At 27.0% G+C, this 15,467-nt stretch overlaps 1 protein-coding gene across 1 annotated transcript in view; it reads left to right on the forward strand.

The window, feature by feature from the left end:
- Positions 1–15,085, forward strand: part of LOC113556406 — a 40,863-nt gene extending 25,778 nt beyond the window's left edge. The window contains exon 4 of the mRNA XM_026961326.1: positions 12,705–15,085. Coding sequence (XP_026817127.1) covers positions 12,705–12,857 — 153 coding nt within the window. The 3' untranslated portion in view covers positions 12,858–15,085. The remainder of the gene's footprint in view (positions 1–12,704) is intronic.
- Positions 15,086–15,467: the final 382 nt, after the last annotated feature.

Raw genomic sequence — 15,467 nt, forward strand, 5'->3', positions numbered from 1 at the left:
TTTTTTTTTTCTTTTACTAACCACTCAAAAGAAAACCATAAACGATTCGTTTGACCGGGAAAAATGGTGAAAAAGTTATGAGGAATGTGTACGTAGGTATACTATTTTTTTTTCGCATCCCCAGTGATCCGTCATCATGACGAGCTCGTGTATCGTTCCACTCGACCGACCCCCCTGTGTGGTATAAAACAGATGGCTAGTGTGATTTTTCAAGTACAACTTAGATTGTAACATGGTTTCTGACGTAGTTTATTTTACTGAGCACCAACATCAACATCTTGATTTCACCAGGTCAAACGATGTCAGCATATCTTAAATTATTCCATAATATTTGTCGTTTATACAAAATCGAGCAATAATCTAAAACTAGCATTTCACAAAATGAACAACTGTGATGTAAAAATGCGTAAATATAATATTATTACTTAATATAAATAAATAAATTATTGATCAAATTATAATCTAAATGTATTATATATTACTTCCAGCAGCCAGTAGTCACTATTTGCCTTAAACTCTTATAGCTTATATCTGATTTGCATACTATATACGTAAAATAGTACTATAATAGCAATTATAATAATTACATACTCATGAGTATTCGTGCATTATGTTTGATCAGAAATCAAATAGCAAATAAAACGTTGTCAAATAACTAATAACGTTGTACCTATAAAAGTATACACGTATTATATACATAGTTCTTATAGATGTAACTCGTTATAAATTATTATATAACACAAATTAATACACAAAAAGTACAAAAATTATGATAGACTTATGTAAAAATAGGATTTTGATGATTTAAAAATCAAAATTAAATATACAATAAAAACTAAAAAATCACTTAAAAATTACTAAGAACATTTAAATAAATAAAGTAAATGGACAAAAAAATTTAATTTAAATACATTGTTTATTGTTTGAAAAGTTTTTACATAGAAAGTGTGTAATATCATTTATGTAAATACATTGTTCTTTTTAGCGTGTTAGATTTGAATTCAATAATACATCATTGTATATAAATAACGATTCTAAGCGAAAATGGCCCATATTCTAATCTATATTATCAAGTGATATGTTTTTTTTGACATAGCTATAAAAGTAACTTATTTTGCTTTTAGTATTTTAGTAGGTTAATATAATTTTTTTCAAAAATATTGTATTTATTATATTATAAGTATTTAATTATTAATATAATATATATTTATATTGTATATCACATTTTATCAAACTATGTAACTCAGAAAGTAATAATATGTTTCTGTAAATACCGTAAAACAATAAAAATAAATTCATTATAGTAAGTAATTATAGATAGATAATATTTTAAAATAAATTTAAAATGTTATTGCGTTTAGAAAAATTTACAATAATAGAAAATACATAAAAGTTTAAGTTCCCACATTGAAAAAAAAATTTTAAATGTCTTATACCTATAAAAAGCTCAAAAATAGTAAAAATATTTTGAAAATATTATGATAAATAAAAAACAATAATATAAACATCAATTTATGACATTTCCAAATGTTTACGGTTATTTTTTTTTTTTGAGTTATTTATATAAAAAAATAAAATCGAAAAATGGATTTACCTCGTTTTACCCCGTTATACCCAACCACTGAGAGACATTATTAAACTGTATATTTGTTTTTGGTAAATATCGATTGAAAATAATTTTCTCTTGAAATGGATTGAAATAATGATTTTAAAACACATTAAAATAATGCTGCGAATTGAGTTGATAGTATAATTTAATATCGTTGAAATTCAATATTCAATAAAGCTTATTTAATTTGTATATAGGGCTTATCAAAAGTCTTCAACCGATTTCAAAATTTTATACAACGGTTAGGTTACCTAACTCAACTTTTAAGGGGCCAAATTTATCAGCTAGATAAGTTAAAATAAATTTGGTTATCTTATCTTTCAATTAGTCCATGGGTCGTTCACCTGCAGCTAACGATTGCTGAACTATATAATTTTTGTAATCGGATGAAGACTTTTGATACACTCTGTATAACTTTTTACTAATAGACTGTGATTTTTTTTTTTATCATTTTCTCTCGAAGCTTTTATAATAAATATAAACATGATGGAAAAACACTTAATATAACAACAATAATAATTATACGTACCGTTAAGTGATTATTTTGTGACAAATTTATTGAGAATTATAATTTTACATTAACTTAAAACATACCTTTATGCAATTACAAAATATATGTATTTAATATAATATCATGTAGTAAATGAATATATCAGAATAAAATAATATATGGACTATATTATTTTGTTATGTATGCAATTCTTGGTTAATATAAAATGAATTATGAATTTATATATATAACTTATTGTAATATAATGTGGAACTTGCATTCAAAAGTAAAACCAACACTACTATCATTATTATATACCATTATTACTATTATATTATTATTATGAAATAAAACAAAAAATAATGTTAATACATAAGTAAACAACAGTTGGTCAACAATGTTGAGGCTTTTCTAAATAATAATAATTTAATAATTATGGGTCTTGATCTTTGAAATTATAAATAAGTGAAAACTTTCGGTTCAAAAACAAAACTATAGCTTTTTTTTGTATATAAATATAGTGCAACCACCTAATGACTAATGAGTAATAATAATAATAATAAAAATAAATTAATAACGTAATTAATGTAAATTATTTAATTATTATTTTTATTTTTTTAGTTTAAGTTCAGTTTAACATTTACGCTTATCTACATTTTATTATAATGTAATTTTAGCGAGAATCTTAATTTAGCTCTTAATTAATTATTGCATTATAGTAGAATAAAAAATTTAAGAAGAACGTGCGTTGTTAAGAAACATTTAAATATTCAATGAAGATATCTTTCGAATGCAAGTTAACATTTTGGATATTAAATAATACTTTTACATAATGCGAAATAACATTAAATATCTATATTAAACGTATAATACATATATATATATATTATTATATTTTTTTATTAATAATATAATTTACCTACACAATTTCTTATAAATTGATTCGAAAAATTGTTCCATACTTTCTTTACACGTTATTACGTATTGGCTAAATTTAAATCATCGCACAATAATGTAACATTTTTTTTATTTAAATCATGGATCTAGTAAGTATAAAATATACAACCAAGGACTTATAAAAGAATTTTTGGCTGAATTTAGTTTAATTAAAAGAAAAGCTTAGTCAATGGACACTAAATTATCCTTCGACTAGTTATGTATTGATAAACTACGTTTCAGTACAATGATCTGACTGCTAGGATTCGATACTAAAAAGATAAAGCAAAGACACAGACCTTTTATTGTATCTCAGATTTATTTACACCTGTTATTTTCCAGCTTTGACACAAATTAGATAAATTGCAAACTCTTGTCCATTTTACACGTCGTGTGTCGTTGCTGTTTTTTTTTTTATTTATAAGATAAACTAGGGAACCGTAGCGACCAGTAGCGAAGAAAAATAAATCTGTCAATTGGCTGCAGCGTCTGTATATCGGTGCACAGTAGGTACTTGTTTGTATTATGTGTATGGCGTACCCGAGCAAAAGGTCCGCGTAGTAATTAAGTTTTAATCCCTTTGGTCCTCTTCAAACAGGGATGGACGAAGAAAAAAAGGGCCAGTGGGGGCGCATAGTTTCCAATTTTCTCAAGTATAACTCAAACGGAGCAATGCTATACAAAGTAGCCACGTGCTCTGAATATTTCGTGTACACGTATTCAGAGAGGGGAATCGTGCCACGATTAAATCTAGTTTATGGATATATTATATGGCGCTAGGTAATTGTTGTATCGACCTGCAAATAAAGGAGATTGTGTTAATGGGAGATGGTTAAACTCCTTTAGTGCTTGTTTAATGACCTCGTCGCTATTTTTTATTATTATGATTATGATTATTATTGTTATCATTATTATAGGTATTATTTTCATTGTTATTTGTATTTATTATCATTATTTTTTTTTTTCGAATGGAAAATTTGAGGTGATGAGTTGTGATTCATGAACCAATGCCCTTAAGTATGTAATCAACGAATAGTTTTATTTCTCTTGTACCTTCATGGAAAATGTACGTGATAAACCACAAATAAATAACGCTTAAACGAACTTGCAACAAGTTGCAAAAGATTTTTTCATTCCTCTTAAGTCGTAATTACAACGGTATCATTATTTTTAAGTAGTTTCGCACATAATACGGAAAGCGAGTAAAACTTTCTTTTAATAGTGTACATGTATATCAAGTTTTGGTAATTTATTTTTAATCATATTATTATAAGTTCGATATAGCTAGGCTCCGCATAAAGCGTATTTTTCAAATAAATTTGTACATATTATTTCAAAACATAGAGATGAACATATACTATTGTAAAAGTACATTTCCATGATTTGATAACCACCAGCAGGTGGTCCCAAATCGATTAAATGCTCCAAAATGGGTTTATCGATTAATAAATGTTAAATGTGTTTTTGATTATATTATCTTCGTTCAAACAATTCACTTTCATACGAGTCCCCAGAGTTTGAGTTGTTTATAAACCAATTGATGGTGTTAAATACAGTTTATTCACAAAAAAATAGAAATAGAAAACATTGTTTTTATTTAAATAACAGCCTATTAACTATTAATATTATAATGAATTTATTTTTATATTTTTAAAGTTATTATTACATAGTTAATTAAGTGATTTAAAACATTTTAAATATAGGTTAAAATGTACAGTTAAATATCCTTTGATTATTTTTATATAGATTAAAAAAAATATATATTTTTTAATAATAACACATTATTTTTATATTCTTACATGCATATACAGTTTCATTAATTGTCTTTATTTATAGAATACACCTTAGTAATGTTAATTTAATTAATAAAATGATTTAAGAATTGTTATGCTAGTAGGTACTACAATAATATAGAATATATTAATAAACGAGTATAATGTTTAAAATGTCTAATAACAAATTATAAAAGTTATACACAAAAATAACAGTTATTTTTAAATTATAATATTATTAAAGTGTTTACAATTTTAGTTTTTAAATTACTTATTATAATAATATTCCGTGTAATTGGTCTGATAAATCAACGTGTTATAAACGTATAATCATGTAATAGCTTATACAACGTTGCGACGTTGGATGTTAGCCATTTTTTTTTATATAACATTAAAATAATGTAATAAAATCATTGGGAATAGGGATTCATTCATTTCATTGAACCAAATATGCTTCAATAAATCTATAAATAAGATTTAATCAAACTATAATAGAAAATAATTAACTTTATGCCAGCCAAAAACAAGTATAATTTGAATAATTTACGGACTTTTTCAATATAGGAAAAAAAATAATATTGTGCACTTAATGTTACGTTGGAAAAACAATCGAACCCTTATTTTTCTATAGAACGACATTGTCGCCGTACTGGCTTATTCAAATCTGTCAACTGCGTTTATAGGAGATTTCAAGTATTTGTACAGCACTGAGTTACTGTCATTCAATGCAAATTCCTGATTAATTATGCAAGCTGGTAAAATGTTAATGAAATCGTTCTGACTATTGATTGTGTAGCAATATATTTTGTTTCGCTTAAAAGTAAAAATTGAAGAAAAACCTTTTTAAAAAATGGAATAGTTTTACCTTTTGCGGATACAGTGCACAGTGCATAATACTTGCTTGTATTTTGACATTAATCTTTTTTTCGATATTAGTACGTCAATATTTTTATAAAAATATAGTTTGCCAACTTGTCATTAATAAAGTTAAAGTCTTAAAGGTTTTTTTTCAAAAATATGATATAATTAATACTACTTTAAGCTAATATTACAAACATTTTTTTTTCGAAAAATATAAAATTACCGGTAAAAAGTTTGTCTATTGATAAAATAATCACTCTGTATAATATAAGGCGATTAGCGTTGTATACATATAATTCGTACATGTATACGTATAATGCTAAATACCGAACTCCGGATTCCGGGGTTGGCCTATCTCATTTAACCTCGTTCACATGAGAGGAATTACAGTAATGAAATAACGATTGGTCTTACTTTTGTTTTCCCCTATTCTGGTTTGGATGTTTCAAAGTCGTGTTAGAAGTGGACGGGTTAGAGAAAGTTTTAGGATGTGGAATGAGCGTGTCGCATAACTTTTAGGAATTAGTCGAATGAAAATAGAAGAAAACCAGAATTTTTGTTCCCCTCTCTTTTTTCCATTTTGTTTGGGCACATCTGAAACATTTATCATTGTTAGATAAGTTACGCCAACTTGTTATTCAGGCCTAAAAAAAATAAAATAAAAATAATTGTACTGCTAAAATCTCTGCAATGGCTTCGCATACGGAAAACAAAAGTAATATTTAATTAGGTTTTATAGTATCTGTGTAATATGTACACTAATTATTTAATTACTTTAATGAAATATATATTTCAATTATACCTACCTATTTTGAGCGTAAAAATCTTAATTATATAGAAACAGAAACAATAGTCATGTAGTGAATAATATTTTTTATAAATACATAATGACTTATTGAAAGTTGTTGGGTACTTGTCTAGGTCGAGTATTACAAACGAAAGGTAACTCGTGCTTTTCTGAGGATTTGAGTGTACCCTATCACTGAGGTTACTGTAATGGATGGATGTATTATATCATTTTTTCATATAATTGGGTCACAATAATTTTAAAGCATATTACACATTTACAAAAAAACAAATGGTACACTATAATAAAGTAATAATTAATTTTATCAATAACAAAGTTGCGTGCATGTTCCCGTTCTTTCACTGTACTCTATTAATTTTCTACAGTTTAATAATTATTTTAGACTTCATTTTGCAAGACACGAGAAAAGTAAAAATTAATTAAAATAATAATATTCAGGTATAAATTGCAAATTTATTGCATTATGTTATCGAGTTTTTTTTTTTATTAGACTAGTAAATAGTGATAGAGAACAGTACGTAGAAGAAGGAAAAGGAAGTAGTGTTGTGAAAGGACAAAAAACTTATGTTTAAAAAAATCGGTGTTTTTGGTTGCAATTAAAATAGCTGTTTTTAATTTAATTATTTATACATAATTAATAAATTATTTTGAAATGTATTACGATATTCTCTAAATTGTGTTTTTAGTTAATAACTTATATACCAAAACTTTGGTTATGGGTATATAATACTAAATATACTATTTGTGTCCAACTTCTAAGCCACTTAGTGGCACATATACAATTACCAAACAGATTTTTTTGGATCATTCTTTTCACTTGAAACTTTTTTATAAATAAAAACGAATAAATAATAAGGAAAAATCAAAAATGTAGTTTAGTCTTAACTGTCAGGTAGTAATCATTTTTTTTTTTTTATTAAATCTTCTGTATAACAATCAATTTTTTGAAACTATGAAATTAATATATGTAAATAGGTAGTGTCTGCTGCTAAATTATAGACGTATTTAGCTCATTATAATAACGATATTCGTATACTTAACCTAAAACCACTAACCAATATAATTACACGGCGCTGATTTAACCGTAATCGAACGTTGACAGCGACGATCTTTGGCTGTTGTAGAATACTAATTTGGACTCGTATAGCTTCATTTTATACATACGTAGTTGTGGAGGTATCTGTGACAGATCCCTCTGAAATACCGTGGCGTCACGTCGGCTACCTCTATAACTAATTCCTGCGATAATAGGTTGGTATCAATTCAACGAGAAAATGTGTCGAGAGTGTCTACTGTCTTAGGTACTTTAAAATTTCTTCTGAAAGAGATTTAAAATCACACAAACTTGTTAGACTTTGTATAGTGTTATTTGTGAGAGAGGAGGATCATCATTCTTACACAACATAAGCATTAACACTATCCAGACTTTAATGTGGGTTCTTATTCTACTTCTTCTATCTTTGGTAAAAAAGTATATTGGAGTAATGTGGTTTCAAAATTTTATTTGAGACATTTTTCTCAATATACAATAACAATTTTTTTATTTATAATACACAACATCATTAATACTGTCTAATATCTACGATATTTAGTTAATAACAAATATTTTATTTTAATCCATTTTATATACCAATCGGTAAGTTGATTCTATTCGCGATTTCTCATAATAGACATTTATAGGCTATAACTCTTCAATTTTAATCACATATATATTTATTAAAATATTCATTATGTCATATTCTACCTATTTAGCATAAATTCTGTTTTTTTTTCTGAAAGTGAAGGTTATGATTAACATCTCCTTTCTCAAAATATATAATTGTTATATCACACTGAACGTTTCATTGCTCGTAATACGTCCAGTTATAAGTGGTTTTATCGCATCATATCATGGTATTACAGAAGGTTGCTGCGGTCTATTGAGAGATAACTGTAAACAGAAATGTTACATGATTGATTATATTTATACTATTATAACATACCACGCAACTATACCCGCCAGGAAACACGTCTTCGGTCTTCGACCCTCATATTTTCCAAGAGTTTGCACTTCGGTGCATAAATACATAATAGTATTATTGTGTTCACTGAAAACTCGTACATTAAATCCCTACGTCGCATTAATGAAGCTCTCATAAGAGATCGTCGATAGCCCGTGTTGTTTTTCCTGTAAAAAAACACTCTATCAATAATGTTTCGTTATCAATTGATTGCGTAAAATATTTATTTTTGGTCGTTATTCACTTTCAGATTTCAAAATACTTTTTTATAATCAAACGTTCAATCCAAAATCAATATTTTTCAGTGAATAATTTATGTACATAAATAACTGTCAATTTTCTGTAATTTTAATTAAGTTATCACATAGTTAGGTATTTTTCATCGTATTATATTAATATTAAACTACATCGCTTGTGGTTATTAAAGTTCGTTAGTTGATGAGTGATAACTGATAACTGATAAGTTCGTCAAATCAATCAACACGTAACATTGTAGTAGTATAATATATCGATGTGGCATGTACCATATTTAAACGTGTACACTCGATACAGTATAAAAAATTCATTTCATAAGAATTTTGAATTTTTCTTCAATAGTTGAAGGCAATTTATATCGATTTTCACAGAGTGCAATAAATTAATAAACTATAACTTAGGAAATCCAATTGGCATCTGACTTAAAATACAATAAGATCATAATATTATACAAATCAATATCATATTATGATATTGAATCTGTTTAAAATATTGTGAGTTATGATATATTATCTACAACTATATGTGCATGCCATTAAATCCTCTTCGCATTAATCAAATTCACGAGTATATTAAACTTTTTTTAAAGCACGAAGTAAACGTCAATATATCCCTATTCTAAAATTATTTTAATGAAATTCTCTTAGGCTCTTCAATCTTCATATTGTGAAATTTGTTGATATACTTGATAGAAAACAGCATTTCTGGTTCAATACATTTAAATGAAAAATATCTTGAATTCAAGAAGGATAATAAAATGAATAGTTATTCAATCTTTTTAATGTTGGTATTCAATATTAAAAAAAAGGCTATATATTGGTTTGATTTATATCATTACAAATAAGTAAAAGCTTATCTTTTTTTTTTTTACCACCATTATTTATAAAAGCTTTATTTCTAAAATCTGATTGAATTCTTACATTAATCGTGTGACGTAAATGTTCAAAATTTAAATGTTAATAATCAAAAACTAAACTTTGCGACGTTTATATAAAATATAATGTTTAAAATCTCGTAAGGTTTCCGTATCTATACTATCTACATAATCAATCATATATATAAGCATACAAGAGCAAAATACATCGAATAATTATTATTTGTCTATGACTGTGTGAAACGGTAAGTGACAAAACACATTACGTGGGTAAACTATTGGATACAATATAAAGTTGTACACAATATATTACATTGTGCTTTGAAGTGTGTTTATCCAAATAGGTTTTGCGTCTAAATTAATTTTACTAACGCACGCCGTTGGCAATAAAAACAAAAAAATGTCATTGAAAGCGTGGGCCACGTGCGTATCTATAACAATAATCTGTATGTACGTAGGTATAGTTGAAAATGACTGTAACGTGATATTTATACAGTTTTCGAGCTTCTAAAGTATCGAACGGGATAATAAGAAGAACGCGTGCGGCATTCAAAGGATAACACTGTATCGTTTGTCATAATAATAATAATAATATAATACCAACCACCCGTTACCTATTTCAATTTGTCAAATGGATTTCGCGTGATTGTAGTCGTACTACACAATGCACCGTAAGTACTTATGTAATCTATCATTGTTGTATAGGCTCGGGACGGCGATTATTGTGAAATAAAACTGCTGAATCGGCAACGAAAACAACAATAATAACAGTAATAATCACACGTTAAACGACAGACGCGCATACGTCTCGGGATTAGGATCGCGCGGAGAGCGAATACAACCGTCCCCGAGGAAACGAAATTTAAAACCATCGGCTATAACACACACACACACACACATATATATATATGTACATAGTGTATACACTACATAAGTAATGGGGTAGTATAGACCCGCGAGGTGGCGGACGGTGCAGCGGTTGCAGGAGAACAACCGCGTGCATATTTGTTTCGTTTTTACGTGCTCGCGAGACTCACAGTTATACATGATATGTACATAGGATATTTTATATATAACCAGAGTGAGTTGAGCAAAGTTTTAGCAGAAAACTTTATTTTCCGGCATTTCTACGAAATATTATTATTATTATTATTAAAGTTTCCACTGCACATACATGTACGAAATTCACACTCACAAGCGCGTCTGTCTGACGTGGGGGGATGGAAGCGGTGAAGGGAAAGCGTGTACCAAAAGCCTGCCTAATAGAAGATTTTCCGCGTGACAAGACGACGTATATAACATAACAACCAACAATATGTTTCTCTGTGGCTGCGACGACGACGATTATGAATATGTTACGTCGGCCGCAATAAATCAATCTTAATTATTGTGTTTCAAGACTTTTTGCCTCGGAAATCTCGAGTGTACATTATTATTATAAAGGTACCGTGTATATATAACGGCTCTACGCGCGTTTTCTAATTAACCGGAGCCTTTGCCTCCCCCCCCCTCGTCCGCACACGGCGCTCGCTCCGTGGATACGTAATAATTGGTCAATGTGCAGCGCGCGCGGATAGCATGCCGTCCGTTATATTATAACATAACCTGTGAGCGCGTATTACGTGTCGCCTTTGTTCAGGGACAAAGGATTACTTGTAAAAATAACTGCGTTTAATACATATATATATATATATATATATATTATGAGGTCCCTGTCTGCCGTCCCAATGGCGGGCCTTTTGATATATTGCGCATATAACGCGAGTAAACGGGCAAACGAGAAATTACTTAAGTATTCTTTATTCGCTTAATTTTTTTCTTCGCCATCGTTAATTCTCGACGTATTTTCGCTTAGGCAGGCATTTTCTAAAGTTACACCGAACAAATGACGTATTTCACGAACGAGTTCATATTAATATTATTATATACACGACGAAAAATCATTATGGAAAACGCTAGGGAATTTAATTATTTAAATAACAGAAAACGTATTGCACGTGTCACGTTGATGTAGGCTTAATCACACCTTAGTTAAGTGCTTAGAATTGTTATATTGAAATATTTATCATTAGCCCCCCCCTATTATAACAAAACTACGTTGTAAAAACGGGTTTAATTAAAGTAAAAAAACCTATAATCTGCATCGTTAAACTTATATTCTATTCTAATAGAAACAATAAAAACAACATTGTATTGGACCGGTATAATTTTAATTACATAAAAATTCAATTTACAGTTATTGAAAATTTTGCTTTGAAAAGGACCATTTAAGTTCATTAACAATATCATATTATTATTATTATTAATATATAAACAATACTGCAACAAGTGCATACACATGGTGAATTCATAAGAAACAAATAATAATTCGTGAATATTTTACACTATTCACTACACTCTTTCATGCACCAAAATATGATTAAAAAATGTCCAATTTCAATTTAGCTTCTATTTAACAATACGTAGCAATCAGGTTTTCATACTTTTCAAACATGAAACCATTTAATATTTTATACGATGGATAATGATTGATTTGTAAAATATTTTTCTTCCGAATCCGATGTTCCGGAAAAGAGGATAATGAAATGAATATTACATTTTCAAAATCGAAATTAGATTTAAGGAATTTTATTGCTCCAATTTTTATAAATGCAGACACTATAACATAGTAGGTTGCTATATTATAATGTTAAATAAAACATTTTAAATAGATAATATGTACTCCTTTCAACTGTAAAAAATACTTCTATACACACACACACACAAAAAATATTTAATCACATCGTTGTAATGAAACCAACAATGTTTACCTATCTAGTCTCCATACTTACAACTATAAATTGTAATATTATTAGCATTATTATTATCACTACGGTATAATAAGTCAAAACTAATAATTTTAATTAGACAATAATACGTATTGTCTGTCTATGATTTTGAATTCAGTATAAATATATTGATAACTAAAATTTTCTAAAAATGTATTTAATATAATGGTTATGAATATTAAACCAAAAACGATATTATGTATTATGTACAATTAATGTAACGATGTCTATATTTTTAAATGTTAGTAATAAAATTATTTTTGTTTCTTAGTTATGCCTTACGTCCAATGTAAGCACAGCTGATTTCAACATGGGCTACAGTATTACCGGTTCGTTGGAGTGTGGATCAACAAAAAATAACAGTTTCCAAACAACACATTTCGCCGTTATTCGGAGAAGAGATTTTGATACAAATCGACCTTAACAATAAAAATGATTTGAAAAAAGAAAAAAAAGGATTATTCCGACCAATAGACGCGCATCTGAGACTATTCGCTGATTTATGTTTATTCAATCCTAAATAATTATAAAGGTATAATAATACATTAAAGGCATACAATAGGCATGAAAAAACATACCTCGGGGGTAGTCGTGTTTATATATTTCTGAAATGTCCTACGTTTAAGTTTTTGTAGAAAAATATATTATTTTTATCATTAAAACAATGTATAGGTTATGTACCGGTATTAGTATGACAATATTTTTTGTAGCTAAAGACAGGATTCATATTTCACTGCCAATTTTTAATATTTTTTTTTTTTTACTAATGCATCTTTTAAATATAATTTTTATTAAATTCAGTAAAATCAGATAAACACGTAGGTTGACTAACATAATCACTTCGAATGTAAACTAAGTAGGTATGCACAATTGTGTTTCCCGGTGCACATTAAATTCAAGAATAAAACTAAATTTGATTATTCCACCAAAATGACTTGAAACTATTTAATCTTCATATTCGGTTGTTGGATGTAGTAAATAAATTAAATAATATAATATTATACTATACACTACAGTTAGTTATGAATGTACGTGGAGTTACAATTAGATTAAGTTTACTTTGACATATGAGTATAAGTAGTTAAACATTTTATATCGTAATGTGTACCATCTCGGCTTATTTCAGAATTAGTATTTTTCTATTGTTATTAATAAAAATAAAATACTATAAAATTATATTATTTTGAATAGTATAAATCAACATAATAATTAAAAAACATAAATTGATAAATATGTTTTACAATGTAATACGTACCGAGCCGAACAATTCTATGCCAAGTTGTATGATAACGTTTATTCCTTTTTAAATATTCTTCAAAAATTAAAACCAAAATATTATGGTTTAAATAGCCTGTGAAATGTAAATTGATACTATCTAAGTTAATTTATATGTATTTATAGCTTATAATATAGGTGTATACAAATTACGTACTTTAAGAGTAGTATAAGTACCTACGACTATAATTTTAAGTATAATATATTTATTATTATTATTTTTAAGTAGACAATTTTATTTTAATTTTTTTTTTTGTTAATATTTTTTTAAGACTCAAAAGTCAAATTGTATTAATTTATTTTTAAAAATAATAAAAAATAGCTTTTATGTTGTTGTCCACGTTTTAAACACAGATTCGTCACTCTATAGATCCATTTCCAATGGACATGGCAAATAACATTAAAGCAGGGTGAAGTTTCAGGGAAAAGTTTAAAAAAAAATGCAGAACATAAAACTTTCTGTTTCAGATTTTCAGTTAAAGTTTTAAGAATTCGCATGAGCCGTAATGTAAATTTCTGGCATTTTATATACTTTTCATTGCAAGCCCAACAATAATCCGTACGTGAGTTGGTTTTATTACTCAAACGTGATTCAGATGTATCTGATCGGATATGTATGCGCTCAAATATCTTGAATTTCTTAAAAGTTTAACAAGTAATTATTTTAATGTTACTTCCATTTTGTACAACTAATATTATACTGTTAACATCAATATTATAATAATAAGTAATTAATATAACTATAGTTTAAGTCAGGAAATAATTATTTCATTATGAAAATTAATTTTAAATTTATTATTCATGATTAATTTGTTTTTAAAAAAAAATAGTTATAAATTATAATAATATACATTAATCGGTGTTTTACGGCCATAAAATCAGATAACCCGTCCATAAACATTTTGATGTCACTATCCAATAAACATCTAACTATACATTTAAGATATTATTTTAAATGTTCTGATGTTTTTTATTTTGCCTACTGTTTTAGTTGAATCTTTGTGTCCTAAAAATTAGATTATTGTACACATTAACATAAAATATTTTGATATAAAATTACGAAGTTGAATAGAACTGTATGATATAATTAATTAATATATAAGGTTGTATCAGTGGCGTACGCAGGAGGGGTGTCAGAGAGATATGACACCCCGCTTAAAAATAAGTATCTGTTCAAATTATGAAACAAGGACTAAAAAAAAAAAAGGTCAATTCGTGCATATAATTATGATATGACACTCCCCTTAAAAAAATCCTGCGTATGCCAGGATAATGTGCTTTTATAGAACTGTTTATTTATGACTTAAACTTAGGCATAAAAATATATGTATTTATTGTGTATTTGCTTTAATTTTAACATACATTTGTGATATTGAAAACAACGTAAATAAACGTTTATCAATTTGCTATATTCATTGTTTTTTTTTTTTTTTTATAATTAAAATCCCATCTCTCTTAAAATTACTTCCTTGAACTTGGAACATAAATATAAAACAATTCTTCACCATTTAAAAAGATGCAATATACAGTATACACTGTACCTACTTATAATTTTAATTTGGTAAATACAATTTAAATTTAATTTAATGTAATAACTATCTATAAAAAAATAATCAATTTGATTGCAATGTAATTTTATTCTTATTCTTTAGTGCTTATTAAAATAACATTGAATTTTATAATTTTATAATACTATAAGATCTTAACTATAAATAATTTATAATACAATTCAGTGTGTATTATTTGAGTGAAGTTAAAT

This window comes from Rhopalosiphum maidis, chromosome 1, assembly GCF_003676215.2.
Source record: "Rhopalosiphum maidis isolate BTI-1 chromosome 1, ASM367621v3, whole genome shotgun sequence".
Lineage (NCBI taxonomy): Eukaryota > Metazoa > Arthropoda > Insecta > Hemiptera > Aphididae > Rhopalosiphum > Rhopalosiphum maidis.